This window comes from Crotalus tigris, unplaced genomic scaffold, assembly GCF_016545835.1.
Source record: "Crotalus tigris isolate CLP2741 ecotype Arizona unplaced genomic scaffold, ASM1654583v1 scf7180000018563.1161478300:1536566, whole genome shotgun sequence".
Lineage (NCBI taxonomy): Eukaryota > Metazoa > Chordata > Lepidosauria > Squamata > Viperidae > Crotalus > Crotalus tigris.
Window position 1 is genome coordinate 874,756 of NW_024097077.1, and position 22,108 is coordinate 896,863.

The following is a 22,108-nucleotide window of genomic DNA, read 5'->3' on the forward strand; positions in this document are numbered from 1 at the left end:
CGGACAGGGGCCCGACCGGGGATCCCGCCGGAGCAACTTCGGAAACTTCTCCGGAGAGGCTCTTCTCCCAAGTCCCGGAGGGGGGAAGGGGGAAGGGGACGCTTTCTTTGCCTGCTGGCACTTCCACGCAACGGCTGGGAGCCAGACACACACAAACAAACACACACACACACACACACACACGCACTCCCCGCCTCCAGGACCTGCAAAGGCAGAACTTGGGGGGGGGGCATCGATCCCGCGAAGGCGAGTCCGGGCAAAAGGCGCCTTTCCCCGAAGCCGCCGCCCCCCCTCCGCTTGCGGGGCGAGGACCGGGGCGGGAGGCGGCTGGGATGCCCCCCCCCGAGGCGCGAGGGCGGGGGGCTCTTACCTTGATGCAGACCAGGTCGGGACCCTCCGACATGTCTGGGCGGGGGGGGGGCGAGCGGGCAAGGCGGGAAGTCGGGCCGGCTGCCCCTCTCCCTCCGCCCGCTCACTCGCTCGCTCGGGCGCCTCTGCCGGGGTCTTCCCCGCAGCGGCTCCTGGGCCGGCCGGCCTGGCGGGCGAAGAAGGCGCTCTGGCGGCGCGGCGCCTCGGATCAGCGGCCAGCCGCCCGCGCGCGCCTCCGCCGGCCCGGAAGGGCGCCTCGCATGGCTCGGAGCGGGCAGGCCCGACGCCGCCCTCCCTCCCTTCCCTTCCCTCTCGGGGCCGCGCGGGGGGGGCTCCTCCCCTTCCCCGCCCGGGCCCGGCGGCAGAGAGAGGCAGGCGGGCGGGCGGCCGGGGCGAGGAGGAGGCGGCGGCGGTCTCGGCAGCGGCCCCTCCGCTCGCGGCCTCGGAGAGCTCCTCGGCTGGAAAGTGACGCCAGTTCCCGGCACCGGCTCTGCCCTCTTAAAGGCGCCGGCCCGGCAGGAAATGGGAGCGCGGCGGCGGCGGCGGAAAAGGGCTCCGGTTGCCGGAAAAGAAAGCGGGGCGGGGGGAGGGACGGAAGGAAGGAAGGAAGCGGGGGGAGGGGCGCGGGGGGGCTTTGCAGCGAGAACTGCCCTGCTGGGCTGCAAGTCCTGCGGCCCCCCCCCGCTTATGCCCCCCCCCGCCGGGCGGAGGAGAGGGGCTTCTCGGCTGCAAAGGGACCCACAGAGGGACCTGTGGGGGCTCCGTCGCGAGGCCCTCCCCGAAAAGTGCTGTCCCGCGCCGGCCCGTTAAAGACCCGTTAAACGAGGCTGCATCGTCGGTTCCTCCTTTTAGTCCAAGGCTCAGGTGGGCCTGGAACTCAAGACAGTGTAGCAAAGTTGCCTTGTAATCTAGGGGAGATGGGCCGGAGGATGGATGGATGGATGGTAGATAATCTTTATTGTCATTTTTTTCCTGTGGGCACAATGGCACACGTTAAAAATGAAAGTGGCTTGCTCTCAAAGTGTACACATACATAACACACATCCACCCTTGCAGATAAGTAACCTATCAATATTAATCCCTGTCCATCTTGAATACCTAATGGAAGGAGGAAGCTTTAGTGCGGTGATGGCGAACCTTTTAGAGCAGTGGTTCTCAACCTTTTTAATGCCATGACCCCCCAACCGGTCATAAGTCGAGGACTACTCAACCGGTCGTAAGTCGAGGACTACTCAACTGGTGCAGCACCGTTTGCAGACTGGGACTTTTGGCGGGCTCAGCAGGGCAGAGACAGCCTGGACAATTCCTATTGGCTTTGGAAAGCCAATGGAATTAGACTCTATTCAAGAGAGTCTATTTTATTGGCTTTCAAAAGCCAATAGAATAAAAGGGAGCAGCACAGCTAAGGAAAAGGGGGAAAAAAATGGCGGGCTGCGTTGTTTGGCGACCCCCGTGAAATGGTTGTTCGACCCCAAATGGGGTCCCGACCCACAGGTGGAGAACCACTGGTATAGAGACTGAGTGCCCAAAAACTGGCCCCGTCCCCACCCCGCCTGCCCGCAGGACCACTCACTGCCTCCAGGGCCCAATGCAGGCAGCCCAGCAGCACCATGGCGGCCATGCCCTCTGCCTGCGCCCCACAGCATCAACTGCATGATGGGGCGTGAGGGCAGTCTTGTCTACGCTGCCTGGCTGTCATGTTCTTGGCTGCATTGCTCCATGAGGGCCACGCTCGAGGGCGACTCTCCTTCGGGGGGGCTGCTGGAGAAGAGGGGGTCACAGGGGGGAGACAAGGCTGGGGCAAGAGCACATGTGTCCACAGAGAGGGCTCCGAGTGTTGCCTCTGGCATGTGTGCCATAGGTTCGCCGCCATTACTTTAGTGCATAAAAATGAAAATAAACAAAACCGACCTGAGGAGACAATTATCGGAGGGTTACAACGTCATATAGGAGAACCTAATTACTTGTAGTCCTCAACTTACAACGGCTATTGGGAGGGGAATTCCCATTGCCGAGTAAAATAAGGGGTGCAAAAGGAGGGGAACTCTGGAGAATGGTAACCAACATTCACTTCGTAATTTTGAACAGTTCCTGAATGAGTGGTTTTGGGGCGAGGATTGCCTGAAACTAAGTTATCAGGATATTTTATTCTGATAGATGAATCCCCGACAGGCAGAAAAGTCAGGCCTGTGTGTTGCCCAGGATGAAGGCATTGGGGGGGAAAGTATGTCTACAAAAATAAACTCTAGCAAGAGTGGTTTTTTAAAGTATCTTACTTGGCGGAAATGGCAAAGATTTCGGCTTTCTTAAAAGAGCAAACGCAAGAGAAATTTTTTGCTGTATGGGAAAAATGGATAAATTTCATACAATTTAAATTGGATTTGAAAAAATATCATTTAGCTTTTTTATAATTTGTATAAAAACTCTACTTTTTTTCTTTGTTTTTTTTAAATACTTTCTCTTTTTAAGGATTATAATTCTTTTTTCATATATATTTTATTTTTAATTATCTTATAATTTTGTTAATTTTTTTAAATTAAGCCTATATTCTGCTCTGGGAAGCTCCGGGGGGGGAGGGAGGGGGTGGTTTGGGAGGGCTTGGGGGAGGGTTGTATTGTTTTGTTTTGTTTTTTGTTGTTGTTATTGTTTTTTTTTCTGTCTTTGTAGAAGTTTTTAAAAAATTTTTCAATTAAAAAAAAAATAATAAACTCTAGCCAGTCTGATGGCACCATCTATTTGGAATAAGCAGATCTCTGGATGGTTATCGCAACCCTCTTTCTTCAGAGTTGACCGCCCACCAGCAAATGACTGTTGAATCTTCAAGCGATATCCAGAAAGGCAAAAACGTGGCTCGGATGCCTTGGAAACTCTTTTTTTAGAGCATCTGCTAATGCAGAACCACTTGGTGGAAATTTTTGGGCCAAGAACTTTGTGACTTAACTGAGTGCCCAGAACTTGCTATGTGTGTGTGAGGTGGAGGGTCAGACTCCAGTATTCGTGCCATGATTTACAAGGTCCTCCCCAACCTCTCCTGGGTAGGTGGGAAATACTTGGTTGAACTTCCAGAAGGAAGACTGAGAGAAGACCACACTGAAAATATCCAAGTCCAAAAACATGCAGAACTTTAAAGCTAAGGGCAGGACTTGGGTCCAGAAACATAGGTATTTAAGCAGGCCCAATTGCTTCAAACCCTATGAAAGTGAGAGGTTGAGGTGGTATTATGGGATGTCAACCTCCTGATGACCTCTTAACCTAAATCCGAAAGCTGCCTTGCCAGAAGTCACCTGTGGTCTTTTAAAAGAGGGGGAGGGGCTCGGTCCACTCACGGAGAAACCCTGAGGTTGGCAAAAGTGCGCACAGACTCTTCAGCACCACCTGCTGCAGCCTTTGGTCCAGCTAGCATGACAGCCATCCCGGTTGCCTTATCACAGCACAGCTCCATCTGGCTGCGCAGTGGAGGGTTTTGACCGATCAAAAGCCACACGGCCTGGAGAAGCACCAGCACTTTCTTCATTTCCTAACGCAAGTTGCCCACTTCTTTCTTCTTCCAATCAGATGAGAGGGGATCCGGTTGAAAAGCAGGATGACCATCACTCAGAGATGAAATCTGATGCTGACCTGCCTGGGAATCTGCTCCATGGTACTCAGTCCAGGTTAACTCCGGATAGGATTGCCCTAGACAGGTCTTTCTATTTTTTAATTTTTCATGTTTACCCATACATTACTGTTATGTGAATACTGTTAAGGTTTTTTTTCCAGTTAGTTTTTTGTATGGGCAGATATTCTTGTTTTTTTTTTAACCATTTTTCAGTTTAGGAATCACTTTGTGACAGATGAATGATGATGGTTCAGTTAAAGTTGAAAAGACACCAACAGCAGCTACAATACTTTGTTCATTGCAGAGTGAAAAAATTAGACTAAAACAAAAAGAAGGCCAAAGTAATGACAGGAAGTAGAGCAACCAGTCTGAGACTTGCCAATAAAAATATCGCTTGTGGGGAGCGTCTACCTTTTAGCATCCACCATCAAGAGGAAAGGAACAAGAGGTGAAGAAATAACACGGCAGACTAGTACTCAGCAGAGCAGCTGTGAAGGTCTTGGAAAACATACTCAAATACTGTGGTACCTTGGTACCCATCGTTAATGGGTTCCAGGAGGTGCGATCAGTACCAAAAACGATGAGTTTTCCCCATAAAGAACAATGTAGTGAGTCACAAGGCAGCTGACACCGACAGGTTTCTCCCTTGCGTGTTGAATATCAAACAGACAATGAACACCAGGACAAAATTTGCCTCTCAAATTGAGTACCAAATTCAGTTCGTTTCAAAGCAGTTGAGTGCCAAGGTACCACTGTATCTGTCGATACCTACAAAGATCAGAATCACGCAAGCTCTGCATGCCCTGTGACACTCTGTAGAAGCGACAGTTGGATTTTGAAGCAGGATGCTTTTGAATAAATTTTGGAGAAGGCTGAGAATACCATGGAGAGCCATAAAAATAATCCAATGGATCATTGAACAAATCAACCCAGAAGTTTCACTCAAGATGCAAATGATCGGGCTTGAATTATCTCACATCGAACAATGTGAAAACCCAGCTTTGGGGAAAGTCCTAAAGCTGTGAAAGACGGAAGAAAAAAGAAGAAGAGGACAACCAGAACAAGGTGGATGGACTTAGAGTAGCAATGGAGGTGCCATGGGACAGATTGTCATGGAGAAAATCTACCTGTATCAGTGATGGCGAACCTTGTAGAGACCGAGTGCCCAAACTGCAACCCAAAACCCACTTATGCATCGTTGGATGCCGGGTGGGCGTGGCCCATTGGGTGGGCATGGCTCATTGGGTGGGCATGGCCCATTGGGTGAGCATGGCCCATTGGGTGAGCATGGCCACAGTGGTAATGGCAGACTGGCTGGGACTAAAAAGTGCAATCAATCAATTCCAACCTTGCAAGATCTTTTTTTTCCGTGAGAAGTTGAAATTGACTGAATCTTTTTTTTTGTACACAGCGGCGGAGGCCTAAAGCGAAAAGGTTTTATAAAACCCAGCTGAAGGCCTAGGACTTGGGCGACGGCGCACATGCCCACAGAGAGGGCTCTGAGTGCCGCCTCTGGACCCGTGCCATAGGTTCGCCACCACTGACCTATATGGTCAATAGGAGTCGAAAGCAACTTGATGGCATATGATCGATCAATCAGATCCATTATGCTTGGCTTCTTATGTTGCTATAAGATGAAAGGAGAAAACTTTGATAATTAAGCACACAATGCAATTAATTTCTTGTCAAACTGTGCTCTGTGTCATACATAACATTTGGTCATAGCAAAGTCCATATGTATGATCATAACAATGACCAGGTTTTTTTAAGTAGATACAATGGTTTAGCAAGATTTTATAATGCATTTGAAACTGTGAACTGTTCTTATTAAGATAATCTTGATATATTTTAGCTTCTAATGGCAAATGTGGAATCCATTTCCTCCTTAAATCAAAATACAGGAAATCCAGTAAAATAACTAAACGCTAATGGAGCATTTTAGATTTAGCCTCTAAAAGGCCTTTCGGAGCTCAAGAGGGCACAAACATCCCTTTGTCTTCAAACCTTGGAAGCAGCCATGTCTTTTACTGGAATCACTGGAGGAAAATTTATTCTAACATGAAGCTGATCTAAACAACATCAAACAACACCCAATGTATGATTTTCATACAACAGCCCGTTTGGTCTAACGGTGAAGGAATCGGGCTTGAAAGGGCGAGCACGTGAGCAAAAGGCCCATCTTAGCCATGAAAGCCGCTGGGTGACAGTGGGGAGGCTGAAAGGGTCTTAAATGTGAAAAATGGTTGTCACTAAATGTTGTATATATTGTATATATTCAACAGTCACCAAATTAAGAAACCAATTTTCAACAAATTAAAGCACAATCTCATGCCCCCCCCAAACCCTTTGACCCCCATGCTTGGGAACACATCCATGTCTTCAAGTCTTGGGATCAATCTAATTCTGGTAGTAGGGGTTAGGTATGATGTTCCAAAAAGCACTGTTGTTAACTGAACTTAGTGGGAGTTGAATTTTTCAGCCTTTCCATTATGAAACAATATTTTATATTTATCATCGTTTCATGAGATGTTACTTATATGAGATAAAAAGTTCTTTTGAACAATTTATCAAAACGAAACCTGGTGGATATGTATAGATATAGGTGCAAAAAAAAATGCAATTATTTTCCCAGTATTTTTAGGTTCACCGTGGGATTTTTCAAGGATATTCAACTTTCCTTACATTTCATTTAGTTTCTGAACTTTTCACTTGTTCTATCAGACAATACACAGATATTCAATTCAGACAGAAGACTGGTGAATACAAGTTGTTAATATATGAATATGTATTATAGGCCCTATTAATAATTTCCAAAGCTCTTTACTGAATTTTATGGAGCTTCTTCAGTAATACAGCCCATTCCAATTAATTGGAATAAAAGTATTATGCTGCCTGTAGATAATGAGATTTCTATGGAAACTGTAAAGAATGGGACTTTTTTGTGAATAACAGATTTTAAAAAATAAATGTTTTAAGCTGTATAAGAGATTAATAATTATAACAATAGATGGTTGAGAATATCCATGAATTTTAATTATATACTTTTAGATAGATGTCTATATTAATTCCATTTAAATACATTAGACTAACAAAAATATACGTTTTATGGAACGTCAGGCTTCTAGCCTTCTCGGTTATGATCTCTCTTGTGCAATGAAAATGTTCAAAACTTAATAACATTACTGGATGTGATTACTGTATAGCTTGACACACAAGCAATTTTTAAAACAAAAAATATACTATTGTGGATAAAATTGAAGCATTATTATTCACATCTTTGAAATCCTGGCAAGTATTTCATTCCAATTACAGTCTGAATTTAGTCGTAATTCTAATATTAAAGAGAGCATTTGAGCGTTACTAGGAAAAAGATGTAAATCTAATCTCTTGCTGACTCTGTTCTTATTTAAAAATGATTGGGAAACTTTTGTTTTCTAAGGGGAAAAAAAAGAAAGGAATTGAAAATAAGATTAGCACCTTAGACCAACTTATTGATAATTCTGCCTTTCAGATGTTTGCACCTTAAGAAAAGAATGCAGCTTGCTTAAAATTGCTGAAAATACATTCATTTCAAACATATCTGACGTTCTTAGAGACCTGAACAACTTCTGTAATTCCAGCCAAAATATTTTCAGAGGCTAAACCAACTGTTCTGTTTAACTGACATTTGAAGAATCTTACAAAGATAAATACGGACAATTTACAAGAAATCTGGGCGAAAGAATTGGAGCATACCAGTTCAAGCAAGTAATTTATCTCAATTTCTATTGGACACTCCAGAGGATGCTTAAAAACAGTTGGTTAAGACCTTTTCGTGTTGCAAATTCAACCAGTTCAAAAGTATGCTAACACACGCAATCTGTTTAATGTTGAATAGCACTGTTAATATTTTAACAAGGGACATAAGATTTCAAAATGTTCCCCAACACTGAAATTCATCAGGTTTTGGGGACCTCTGGAGTTATCATGTTTAGATTGTTGCAAAAATAGTGTTCTTGGAAAGAAACTTGTACGCCAGATACCAAAAGTTGGTGGATCAAATACAGGTGATCCTTGACTTATGATTGTAACTGATCATGGAATTAATGTTGTAATTTGTGATTATTATAAAAACAGGTCATCACATGTCCATGCCAAATTTTATTACCTTTTTTTGCGACAGTTGTTAAGTGATAGCAGTCACTAAGCGAACCCTGTTGTCTGCAGTGGATGTTGTTTTTTTGCTGGAAATTGAAAGTAAATGTCATTTTCCAGTAAAAAAATAGTCATAGATCATAGTCACATTACCATGGGATACTGCAAACAGTCATTAATGTGGGCCAGTTGTCAAGCTCCCCAAATGCAATCACATGGCTCAGGTGGATTGGAACTTCCAGTCTGGGTTTTACGTCCCTTTTTTGGATCACTCATAATTTGGAACAGTTACTAAGCAACCAATTATAAATTGAGCATTTCCTGTATGCTCTCTCTCTCTCTCTCTCTTTCTCTCTCTCCCTTTGAATCCACTTCTGTGAGTTGAAGATTTAACTTGTTTAAACATAACATAATCATTTGTTGTGCCATCATTTTAGCTCTTTTTGTATTTGTTTTGCTTTTCATGATTATTTTTATTTTATTTTTAAAAATAAGAATAAAAAAAAACTTGATTCTTGGTAACTTCATGGACACATAGCCATCCACGGAACCAACCAGAATATACAAAAAATGGTTTGTCCTCGTCTTCCAGGATATTTTCCCATTTCCTCTCCTAGTCCATGTCCGATTCAAAGAACATCCTTGTGCCTGAACCCAGTATCAAAACCAGCACAGAGAATGGCGAGATAAGATTAAAAAATGGAGTTTCAAGAAATACAATATAAAACAAGAGCAATAAAAAGCAAAATGTCTAGTATTCTAAACCACAAGAACAATTCTTATGATATCTTCCCCATAGGATGGCCCTGGTGAGCTCTCTGGAACTATATTCAGGAGACAGGAAGCCATGATTAGAACGGTGTTTCCCCTTCATCTTCCCTTCTTAACGTCCTTAGGAGCAGAACTCAAAGGAAAGATCTTTGGATCCCAGCAAGTAAATGTGGAGGAGATATTTCCTAATCCAAAGACATTTGGGGCTTACAGGTAGATATTGGCGCCATCCGTTGAAATCCACACATCTTAAAGTTGCCGAGGTTTAGAAACACTGGCTTAAAAGAACAAAGAAACGTACACAGGTAACTTTCCAGACAAAAAATCCACCGCAAAAGCAGAAAGTCCAGCTTCGCCGTTGTGTGACGCCACCCTGTTCACACAATATCGCTGCCACTCTCCGCCTTCCCCAAAAGGAATAATTGATCCTTTGCTTAACCCTCCTTTAAGGACAATGCCATCTCTTCCAGAGCAGGATTAACATAAGTTAATTGCAGATTAATCATATGCAAACAAATCTCTTTCTCATCTCACCAACCCTGGTATATCAGGCTTCATTCATTTCCTTGTCCTCCCTCCAGCACCGGAGCAGAACATCACAATATGCCCCCTCGTATTAGAAGGATCCCCAGTTGAGGAAACTGAATGGAAGTTGCTCTTTAGCCTCAATGAATGCACAACAAGCAGCCAGTCTGGCTGTTCATCCTTACAGCAGCCACTAACATAACAAAGATCATCACAGTAGGAGAAATGAAAGCAGCATAAACGTGGTCCCGAAGACCCAGTTCCTATTTCCAGAGAATGTCAATAGGGAAGTTACAAGGAAAGGTCTCCACAACGAAGAGCCGAGCGCTCCTGAGCTCCCTCAACCCAAACCGATTCAGTTGCCAATTTGCTTGGTTCCGTGGAGCGCCAGGCCTGCTCAGGATCAGCGAGAGAAACAAGGAGAAAGGCAGGGAAAGACCAGGAAAGAGTTTCTCACCGTTCATGCTCCCTTCTCCAGTCATTGCATTTTGGACGGATGTCCTCAGAGAAGGTTCATGTACGGTTCTTGCCCAGGACCCTTGACGAGGAAGCAAACCTTGGGCCCCTTGAAGCACTCCGAACAATCCTGGCTTAACCCTGCCTCTCCAGCTGAGATCTTGAGTTGTTCCTCATTTCCATCTGAACTCGCGTCAGAGTTCTGGGTGCCTCACCATCTGTGCCAGGGAGGCAGGTGCCAAGAAGAGAAATGGGAGGGAAACCTCGTGGATGATTAAACCTGGATAAGACCAAAGCCAGATCTTATCAGATGTCCCACTTTTTAGCCCTGGCAATGATGAAAAAGGCCAACTTGCTGGAGGCGATCGCGGGAGAGGTTGGAGAAAAGCACCAGCTCAGCAAAAGAGATCCCGAAGCAAACAAGATGGGTCTTTGCTGAGAAGGTTCTGGGTAATATTTCTGCAATACGTCGAGGGGCTTTTGAGACGTTGCAGATGCACTGAAGGGAAGTGACAACCGGTAAGCTTGCACAAGTGTCTCCAGATGACACTGGAAGGTTAGAAATGATAAAACTGCCAGTGGGAAGGAAGAGGAAGACACATCCTTGGAGAGAATAGTCAAGTGACCTACATAGGCTGCTGGATATGCAATCCATATTGCTCCACTGAATTATTATTTTTCTTTTGCAGCAATTACTGTCGCTGTCGTAATCATCTCCTCACGATTAATCAATCAGTTTATGTTATGGACTAGTCGTGGCTCATGCCTTGCATGGTTTGAGGATGAAACCAACTGGTAGCTTATTGTGCTGCGCCATGATGTGCTTCTAATTCTGACGAATTAAAGCAGCATTTCCTCAGGGCAAAGTACGCGGACCAGGTCCAAAAAAACGGCTCTTTTGCGTAGATCCAAAGCCAGTGCATGATTCTGCTTGTTGGACAAGTAGAATTTGTAAAAATTAGTTATTTTCTCACTGCTGCCCCTTTTTTGCATTTAGCGGGATTAGAAGTGCTTTGAGGGGAAAATATACCAAAGCGTCAACCCCCAGATTGATTCTCCAACACGCTGGGCACGGCCTAAAGCCAACGGAACATGTGCATCTTGAGAACCACACAAGCAACGCTGCACACCCAGAGCCTTTTGATAAGTGCATTGCCAAACAAGCTGTGATGCTTGAAGCAGGACCATGAAAAAAAAGGGGGAGGGGGCTTTGATTGCACCATGGTGGTTGCCACCTTGAGTCTTATTGAGCCCCTTCCTCTGCAGATGGCTGTGATTTGCAGGCTGGGGCTTCCAAATTCTGCAGAAAATAGCATTAGAATCTCACGTTTCTACAAAAGGGACCTGAGAATCAATTTTAAGGCCTTAAATTCTTCTCTGAGCCTTGACCAGGGATCAGAATTTGGGTGTAGATCCTAGTGTAATGGAAAAGCTAGTCTGTTGCTCACAGATTCCAAGAGAAGGAGAAGGAGGAGAAGGGGAAAGAGAAAGGAGGAGGAAGAGGAAGAGGAAGAGGAGGAAGAAGAAGAAGAGAAAGGGGAGGGGGAAAAGAAGAGGAGGAGGAGGAGGAGGGGGAGGAGGAGGGGGAGATTCCCTCTGAGGTGGAAAGGTCAAGCAATAGACTATGTCACTACAAGCACCTACCGTAGTAAATAACCCGCAAGATTCATTCCGTGTAGGTGGCATCCACTACGGAGCATTAGCGCTCAGGGAATAGGCAGGGTGACACCAATCACTTAAACCAACAGTGCAGGAGAGACAATTGCTTCCTTTAGGGACCTTCCACACCCAGGATGTGTTGAGACCAATTTCCACAATGTTCAGTTTGCTAATTTATTCCAACGCAGTGGCTTCATGTTGCAATCTCTCTTGGAAGCCTTTGGGCAACGCTCAAGTCTGCACAGAGGATCCTTGGAGGATCCTTGGAGGATCCTTGGAGGACGCGAGCTCCTGGGGTTACGTCCTCAATAAGGCAGCACCTGGCTGGCTTAATCCCTCTTAGTCCTTAGAGGGGAGACACCAGGAAGTCCCATGGTTTTAGGCTACTAAAACGTTCCAGATAGAATCACGTCCGTGCACATCTGTGCAAGGAGCTGCCTGGGTAGGGTCTGTGTGGTCCTCAAGGGTCCAGCTTATCTCCAGGAGGGGAAACTTTTTGCGATAACAGAAGGTGTACAGCTAGAATGAAGATGCTTTGACCCAGAGACCATGTCCATCAGAGTCCTTTCCTCAGCATACTTTCTTCCACGATTGCCACAGCCGCTCCCCTCCAGCGGGGCCTGGTCAGAGCCGCCCTGGGAGACTCACACTTAGAACAGGGTTGCACTTAAATCCAGTGTGTCCTTTTCCCAGGGTGGAAGGGAAGGAGGAGAAGGAAGTGGCTACATAGAGAACATTTTTCTCACGTGGGAAGAGACCTCTCATCTCCTTCTGCGCAAGGAAAAGCTCGCGAGGAAAAGAGCTTTTGGCCTCTCTCTCTGAGCATCAACCACCCCAAAAGAGGATCTACTCTGCGCTGGATCCTGTTCCCATCCCTGATAAACTGGTAAAGGAATCGCTGGCTGTGTGGAGTGACTAACAGGGTCAAATGGATTTGTCTGTTCTAGCAAAAGTGGAGGCAATAGAGACGGGTCTTCCTTGTTTTCTTAATGCAGGGTGTTCTCGACTTACAACCACCTGTTTAGCAACTCTTCAGAGTTACAACAGCACTCCCAAAAGTGACTCCCAGCGGGTCCCAGCAGCCCCCACAGCCGTGGGATCAGAATTCTAGCGCTTGGAAACGTGTATTTACAGCAGCTGCAGCGTCCTGGGGTCATGTGACCGCCTTTGGGGGCCTTCCCAGATGGCTTCTGACAAGCAGTCAAAGGGGGAAGCTGGATTCACTTAACAACATGTGATTCGCTTAACAACCAACTTACTTAGCACCTAATTGTGGTCATAAGTCAAGGACGACCTGTACACTCTCCGTTGACAACTGTTAATCTTGTCTGGGTCTTATACTAGAGGCTTCAAGACCTACCCGTTAAGAGGGATGTAAACTTTTTCTTATATGTTGTTATATTCCTAGTAAAAAAACCAGTCTAACATATATGCAGGCTGTAAATATGGAGTCTACCTGTACCTGACAAGTCCCACCTGCAGGATGAAATCTGTCATATGGCGCATCCTAATGGTCACTAGCAAGTATAGCAGTTTTTAAAATGGGATTTCTAGACATTGGAGACAAGTGATTGCTTTAGGACAAGTATCCAAATCAAATGGCATTTTGGGCTCCACACAAATATACAAGAGAATATTACCTATCCTTGTAACTGAGGGTTGAAGTGTGGCGTCCTTGGTGCTCTCGGAGCTTGGTTGTTTGCTTGCAGACATTTCATTACCTGGCTAGGTAACGTCTTCAGTGCTAGAAGGCTGCGGGGTTTCCTGTCTCTCAACTTGTTTTAGTGGGAGTGCTGTTTTTCCCCTGGTACTTCCTTGATTAGGTGATTGTTTACTGCTTGATTGTGTCTCTGAGATTAATCCCGGTGTTAATCCCTGTTTACCTGAGTGTTGATTGCATGCCGCTCATGCAAATTGAGCTGTGCACGCCCGCTTGTGTGAACCATCCATTTCCCCTTCTGCCAGTCTGCAAAGCTGGAAGCACTGGGAAACTCTGGTTTAATGTGAGAGAGAAATACATTTTAAAAGGCTACAAGCATATCTTGATCATTTTTTTTATTCCATTATTTTTTTAAATAGCCTTTGATAAGGCTAACAGTGATCCTGGGTCACTCAAAACTTGAAAATACATAAAACCCCTTCTGTGGTGAGAATGGTTGCCTGAGTGTAACGAATTGGGAATTTTTAAAACTGTTTAGGAAACTGAGTTGTCAACAGACCTCTGACTGTTTATAGCAGTGTATAAAGCATTCGGGCCATTAAATATCCATAATAAACATAATTCAAATCAACACTGAAAACCAGCACTGGCTGGGGGACCTTGGAGATGAACTGCAGGCATTTTAATGTTGATGAGGATGAGAAACTTCGTTGTAAAGAATGGAGGAGGAGGAGGAGGAGGAGAAGAAGGAGAGAGAAAAAGAGAACCAAATAAATACAGGCTGTTCTCAACTTACAACCCACTGTTCAAAGTTACAACAACACTCAAAACAATGACTTACAACCCACTGACAATCATTGCCGCAGCTCCATGGACACGTGATCAGAATTTGGGCAACTGGCATGCATTTGCGACAGTTGAAGCCTCCTGGGGTCCTGTAATCACCATTGATGACCTTCCCATTCGGCTTCTACAAACGAAATCAACAGAAAACTGGATTCACTTAACAACTGCATATTCAACAACTGCAGGGATTCCCTTAACAACCAGGGTAGAAAAAGGTCATAAAATGGGGCGTGACCCACACGACAACCAGATTGTTTAGCAATGGAAATTCTGATCTCAGTTAAGGTCATAACTTGAGGCTACTCCTGTGGTTGCCAAATTATATGGGTTAGAACCAGCCCTTGTTCCAATTGTATCCAGACACCATAACAATGTTTTGAGAAGCGGTTGCTGATTTTCCCCGAATAGTAGTTATCTATAAAATGGGATTTTGCCTATCAAGAGTGAGTCTTGATGTTCAGTTCATGAAGGTTGTGTGGTACTTTGAACTGGAAGGCAAAACGATCTTTGAAAAACAGAGGGCCATTTGCTTTGCGCTTGCCTGCAACCCTTTAAAGCAGCTGCGTCTTTTCTTGCATTATATTTCAGTGTGCTAGTTGTTTGTTTGTTTGTATGTATGTATGTACTCTTTAGATCAGGGGTCCCCAATCCCCCGGTCCGTGGACCAGCACCCAGCCATGGCATGCCAGGAACCAGGCCACGCAAACAAGCGAAGCCCCATCTGTGGGATGCAGGCAGCACATGAAACCAGGATCCCCTCCGGTCCATGGAAAAACTGCTCTCCCTGGAACCGGTCCCTGGTGCCCAAAAGGTTGGGGGCGGCCCTGCCTTAGAGCCCATCCTTTCCCTTCATAAGGTGACTCTGGACAGTGTTCTTTTCAGGGATGTCTCTGCAGAATGTGGTCCAAGAAACCCAAATGGTGGCTGCAGCGGTGCAATTGAAGCTCTGCCCCCTTTGGCCTGCCTTGCAGGAGAGCTTGTCTTATCTCAATCTCATTGAATCTCATTGAATCTCATTGAAAATCCTTGGAAGATTCTTGAGTCCAATCTGCCAAAACAACTGCCATGCCCCAGCCAAAGAAGAGCTTGCTAACCGTTCATTTTCCCTGGGAATGTGCAAGGCTAAGTGGAGAGTTTGTCCTCAGATATGGACTCTGTCCTCAAAGGATAACAATGGGGCCCTGCAGGTCCAGCCAATATTCCCCAAAACATGGCTTAGAACCTTTTGCAGGATCAACCGAAGTTTTTCGTGAGAAAAATCCAAACTGAAGGTGTTCCTTGAAGGTAAATAAACCTGGAAACCATTCCATAAATCAGGGGTAGTCAACCTTGGCTCTTTTATGACTCATAAAAGAGCCAAGGTTGACTACCCCTGCCATAAATTATCACAGAGGTACACAGAGTTTACTTGTACACCACCCAGGAAGTGAGGGAGATGGGCAGTTTCTAAATTTGATAAATAAGTAAAAATCAATGAATTAGAGGGTGTGACATGATCAGGCGCCCATCTGGGCAATTCTCGTTGCTGAAGTCCACACATCTTAAGAGTTGCTAAGGTTGAGAAATGCTGGAATAGAGAAATAAGAAAGGATGGGAGAATTGGAGCACCAAGGACACATTGTGTGTCAACAGCGAACAGGGGAAACCAGCAGCTCTGGGCTGGCCATAGTCCAATCTGAGTTGGTTTCCTCCTTTCTCAGCCAGCAGCCGTGATGTGCAGGGAAGGAGTTAATTGGCCCTGGGGCAGCGTTATGGCAGTCGAGGGAGGGGAGAGGATCAGCTTTTGGAAAGACAAATGGAGATGAATGAAGGGAGAGGGCAAGCACACGGCAGTTAAGAGGCAGAAGAACAGGACAGAGGAAAAAGTATAACTAGAAAGTAGCAAATCCGGAAACAAGATTCAGCAGGAAGTCAGCGGATATTCAGCTGAAACGTAATCCCAGTTGTGCGTCTATTGTTTCAGGTGCCTTGCTTTCTCGATGGTGGGAATTTCTAGGGATGGGCCTCCAATGAATTTGGTTTTTTAAAAAAAACCTCTGCCAAAACACAGGCTGACTTATCTGGGAAGATTCCGAGAGCTTCCTAAAACCAGTCACGCCTTCTTGCAGCTGTCTTCAGAAACTCCAGTTTCTCAGTTGCTTCAGCACCTTCCTTAGTTTTTGTTTTTTTAAAAAAGCTTGGCAAATAGATCTTACAAGCAATAAATTCCCTTCTTTCTGGCAATAGGTGACAGGCAACTCTTCCCATTTAATGGCCTTCTTCAGTGCAAACCAATGGTGTGATGTTCCATATTCTTGGAAGAGTTTCTCCTTGTTTCTCCACAGCAAGGTACGGGTTGTTTTTGACTTACAACAATCCAAAAGTATTTTATGACTGTTTTTCACACCTACAACTGTTGCAGCACCCCCACGGTCACAGGATCAAAATTCAGACGCTTGGCAACTGACTCGTATTTATGACGGTCGCAGTGCCCTGGGGTCAGGGATCCCCTTTTGCAAGCCAAGTCAATGGGGAAGCCAGATTCACTTAACAACCGTGTGACTAACTTAACAACTGCAGGGATTCACTTAACAACTGCAAAATTCACTTAACAACTGTCTCACTTAGTAGCAGAAATTTTCGGCTCAATTGTGGTCGTAAGTCAAGGACTATCTGAAGTTCAGAAGAATACAGAATTTATTACTGTGAAATTTCAGTGTGTTACTCTTGCTGTCCATCAAGTGGCAGGATCAACCAGCTTCCTTCCCAAATTATGGAGCCTGCATGATGTGGTGGTTAAGCTGATGGAGCAGGACCTGCAGAAGGCGTCAGGAGTGGACACGCTCAGGAGAGTTCAAGAGAGAAGCGATGCCCTCATTGTCCACCTTTCCTCCATCCGAATCCACGGAATCTCCATCTGAGGTCAAGGAACCTGGATGTATTTCCTGGAGCCCCATTAAACCGATGACCTTAAGGCCATCCAAGCAGTCTTTAAATATTTGCCCATATTCTGCATTTTACACTGGCATCAATATTTGGAAACATGTGGTAGCTTTTGTAGGATTTAAATACATTTGATAGCGTTTGAAATTTAAGATTTCACGTCTGCCAAAAGAATTGACGCAATTCCAGCTAGTGCTAAACAGGCCAATTTCAAGCTCAGATTTCATGTTTAAAATTAGGATGGCTGATTGGAAGAGCCCAGGGGCCAGAAACGGTTGGCAGAGCTTAGACGGAGGCGAGACAGAATGGGGAGGCAGGACAGGTGCCAAGATCGCAGTGGGCTGAGGGACAAGGGAACCAGTCAGCTCTTCCGGCACCCTGTGCCAGCTCAGTGCCAAGTTACCGTATTCTTCATACTCCTGGGCTCTGCCAATTGTAGCTTAACGTCTGGTCAATCTGTAATAAAGGCTTCCTTATCCATACATTGATCATGGATGAAGTCTGGCCAGAGAAATCTGCATCCTCCTCAAGAAATCATTGCTTGACCTAACCGTGTTAGATAATTTCCATTTGTGCCCGCTTGCACAAATGGAGTTGCGCGCACGTGTGCCCACCGCTCATGTGGAACCATCCCCTCTCGCCCTCTCGCTCCCCCTCCCCCCCGGTTGGTCCGCAAAGATGGAAAGTTTGGATTACTATACAACTGAGAACAGAGGTTTTTCTTTTGGCACAGATGAACAAAGAACTGGAAAAAGTTTATGGAACTTTGTTCTGTACGTGATAACTGCATCAAGACTCTTGTATGCTCAAAGATGGAAAGATTTGGCACAAGCCACAATGGAGGAATGATGGGTGAGGAGGATGAAACATGCTGAGATGGCTAAATTGGCTACCTCGATTAGAGAAAGGCAGTATCTATGTTTACGACTGGAAACCCTTTATGGACTTCTGCGTGAAAGAGAAAAATGAAGTTATGATCTACGTTTTGATCATTAGACAGGACAGACGATAGAAATAAGATGTTGCAATCATAAAGTAGGAGATAATTTTATAATTGTGCAAATAGTTGCTATAAAGAAGATTGGAAGCTAGTTCTTTGCAACGTTTTTGTTTTACATTTCTTTAAAAAAATTTTTTTGCACTTTTTGCTTTCTGTTTTTTTCTTACTTTATATTAGTTCTTATTTTTCTTTTTTTAAAAAAAACATTTACTGAAAATTCATCCTCATCATCACCATCTTAGCCATGGTCTACCCACTGCAGGATGAAGGCCTCTTCCGCATGTTTCCAACTAACACGGTCCTCAGCTTCCTTTTTGCCAATTGGGCCTGCCGTACTTGCTGATGTCGTCACTCCATCTTTCGTGGACCCTTTTGATCAAGTGGGATCCGTTCTATGACCGCCTTGATCCACCTGCCCTCAGTTCTTCTTGCTATGCGACCAGCCCGTTTCCATTTCCGTTCTTTGAGTCTCTTGATGGCATCGTATACTTTTGTTTGTTCCCCAATCCAGGGATCCTCAACCTTGACAACTTTTAAGACTTGTGGACTTCAACTCCCAGAATTCCTCAGCCAGCCCGGGCTGGCTGAGGAATTCTGGGAGTTGAAGTCCACAAGTCTTAAAAGTTGTCAAGGTTGGGGACCTCTGCTCTGATCCATGTGTGGGTCTTTCTGTCTTGTCTTGTGAAGCTCTTTGCACCACTCCTAGCTTTTGTATCAATTCTTTTATTTTATTTTACAAAAAAACCCCAAAACATTAACTGAACATTATGTATACAAAAACAAAACAAGCTAAGGAGTGTAAGGAGTCTAATGTCAGCACTTTCCATTTGATCTCCAATTATGCAAACTGTGACAGAGCTCCTGATAAGTTACCCACGTGCAAGAAACCATGATGGTTATCATCCAGCTTTTAGCAACAGCACTGAGTCTCCAACAGCGCTGAGTCCCAATTATTCCTCGGATCAAATTAGCCTGGAGTGTCAGGGATTAAGATCATGAAGCAACTTTGGCTTCAAAAATCCCATAGATTGGAGGACAAATAATCCAGTCTCCTTCAGCTCAGTATTCTTCAGAAGGGCTGGTCTGAAAGGAATGTCAGAAGCCCCAGCCCACCACGTGGATGGAGCCCGATTGGATAAAATGGCAATAGACGGTGTTCTTGGTCTTGGGTGACCCTTCTAGCATCTGACAACTAGGAGGAACACAATACATGCACAAGTGACCTGCCTCCGATCAATTTTCCTGCACAATTTGCCCGACAGAAGATCGAGAGAACAGTAACAGTTGATGGGAACAGGACTCCCAAAACATCTGGAGAGGCAGATGTCATCACCTTTATTCTTCTCGAAGGGACCCTCAGTTCAAATCCCAAAGGACCATTATAAGAAGATACAGGTAGTCCTTGATGTATGACCATAATTGACGGTCGTAAGTCGTGTGCCGGTCATTAAGTGGGTCATCATGTGATGGTGCCCAATTCCACCACCTTTTTTGTGGCAGCAATCAAGCGAATCCAGTGTACCCAATGGGTGTTTTTTGCTGGAAGCTGGGAATAAACACCCGTTGCCAGCACGGACACCTGTTTCCAGCAAAAAAAGCCCCCCCCCATAAAACGCAGTCAAATGACTGGGCCGCAAAGTGTCGTAAAGGCAGGCTAGGCCTGCTAAGCCCCCCCCCCCCAAATGCAGACCCTGACCAAGGGCAGGCAGTTGTCAAAACTTTAAAACCAAATCATAAGTAGCTCTGAGGGCTTGTGGGTTTCTCGTGTGATAAGCATATGAGAGATGAATGACTGACCTTTTTTAAATCTTGAAGCAGTTTTTTTTAAAGGCGGGGCAAGCTATGAGAAGATAAATGAGCCTGTCAAGATGGTATCTCTAAATTGATAATGACTACTATCTTCCTGAGGCAAAGTCACACCTGAGATCTTCTATCAGATCTGAGAAGATGAAGACTCCAATTGTGACACCTCTTAAAACTATGGAGCCACCCGAAGATAGAATATGGAACAAGAGTTGGAAGGGACCTTGGAGATCATCTAGTCCAGACCCCTGCTCGCGCAGGAGACCTGTACCTTTCCAGACAAATGGCTGTCCAGTTTCTTGTTGAAAACCTCCAGTTGATGGAGCACCCACAACTTCTGAAGGCAAGTGGTTCCACTGATTAATTGTTCTCACAGTCAGGAAATTCCTCCTTAATTCTAGGTTGGATCTGTCTTTAACGCGCTTCCATCCCTTGGGGTTCACTTTATCCTGAAAAAAATTAGCTACTAGACCTGGAGAAGACCCATAAAAAGCCGCCTACAGTAGCTGCACAGCAACATAGGAGGTAAATAAGTTTAACAAATAAGTAAAGTAAGATTAAAGGACTAACTTTAATTCATTGCCAAATGGCACCTTCTTAAGATGAATTGATGGAAAAGAATGATAAAATCTTTGCACTGCCATTTCATCTGAAAAGTTGGAAGCATACCAAGCTTCAATTAAGAGACAATTAAGAAAAGAACCAGAATTAAATCAAGTTTGATAGGATCGTGAAGTTTTGCGCTGTCAGAATATATCATAGGTTCCTAAAAGAACTACTGTATAAAATGAAAACATGATAAGAAACAGAGGCTTAAGTGAAAAGGTTTGGTCGACAAGATAATTTTATCTTGCCATTTAATACTATGGAAATGGTGTCAAATTTATTCAATATATCCCCCTCCTACATTTTGTTGTTGCTGATACACAGGTAAATCTTGTTATTCTGGCATAAAGCTGTATATAATGAAATCCCCGATCAAGTGAGTTTAAGCTGATGAGGGTTGGAAAGTTTGACTCGGGAGCGTTGGAAAATGTCCAAATGCTCACCTGAAAAATAGAAGGCCGGAGGAGTGAACTCATCCCCTGGAGTGAGCTGGCACTAATTTTTCCTCCTGGCATCCACAGATTTAAAGCTACCTGGGAGGAGAGTTAAAACAGCCCCACCCTCTCCTTCACTGGAGAGTTTGTTCTATAAAAAAGAAAAAGAACTGAAAGCAACTGTCTTGGTGGGTGAGTCAAGATTAGTTAAACCAGGAGGAAGACAGAAGAATCATAGGCTGGCAGGGACCTACAGAGTAATAGAGTCGGAAGGGGTCTTGGAGGTCATCTAGTCCAACCCCCTGCTCAAGCAGGAGATCCTATGAAGATAGTAGAGTAAGATAGGAGCTTCATTTTATTGTACAATAACACATTTGTGTTTGTGTGTGTGTGGGGGGAAAGACTGTCTTGTCTGCATTCTGTGCCAAATGAAGAAAAAACCCCAACAGCAAAAAGAAAAAAGAAAAAAAAGGTGGATTTGGCCATTTCCAAGGAACCCCAAGCCGTGCGTGAAAAATCGTAATTCTTCCATGTGTCAATGAATTCCAGATAGCAGGCATTGGGAAGATCTGAGTCAGCGCATCGTGTCTTCTGTCACATGAACATAGCTCGTGAATATGGCTTCAGTAATTGCTGGAGCACAGTTGACTGACAGCCAGATGTGGAGGACGCCCTGGTTATTTTGCACAGCCATTTCATGGTGTGTTACTGCTCTCTGGTGGACACCGATTGAATGAACAAATGTTTGGGTGGGTTATTTTTCTGATTCCTGTGAAGAGCTGCCCACTGAAATTTGAATTTGCTCCTTCAATTAAGACAGTGATTCTCAACCTTTTTAATGCCGCGACCCCCAACTGGTCGTAAGTCGAGGACTACTCAACTGGTGCAGCACCGTTTGCAGACTGGGACTTTTGGCGGGCTCAGCAGGGCAGAGACAGCCTGGACAATTCCTATTGGCTTTTGAAAGCCAATAGAACTAGACTCTATTCAAGAGAGTCTATTCTATTGGCTTTCCAAAGCCAATAGAATAAAAGGAAGTAGCACAGCTAAGGAAAAGGGGGAAAAATGGCGGACTGCGTTGTTTGGCGACCCGTGTGAAATGGTCATTCGACCCCAAATGGGGTCCCCACCCACAGGTTGAGAACCACTGAATTAAGACTTTCTTGTTTCCTCCATCTTTTGCCCCCCTTCCATCATTATGGCAAGTAAATCCGCTTATGGGCTTTATTGGGAAACAGAGTATAAGCTTTTAGTCTCGTGGCACAGGCTGGCTTATGGGTGCTGGGTGGGGTGGGATGGAAATGGGAGGCAATCTTCAAATGGAT

At 45.0% G+C, this 22,108-nt stretch overlaps 1 protein-coding gene across 1 annotated transcript in view; it reads right to left on the minus strand.

Moving 5' to 3' along the window:
• Positions 1-863, minus strand: part of ETV6 (ETS variant transcription factor 6) — an 81,161-nt gene extending 80,298 nt beyond the window's left edge. Inside the window, exon 1 of the mRNA XM_039354582.1 lies at positions 371-863. Within this exon, the coding sequence (XP_039210516.1) occupies positions 371-403 (33 nt within the window). The 5' untranslated portion in view covers positions 404-863. The remainder of the gene's footprint in view (positions 1-370) is intronic.
• Positions 864-22,108: the final 21,245 nt, after the last annotated feature.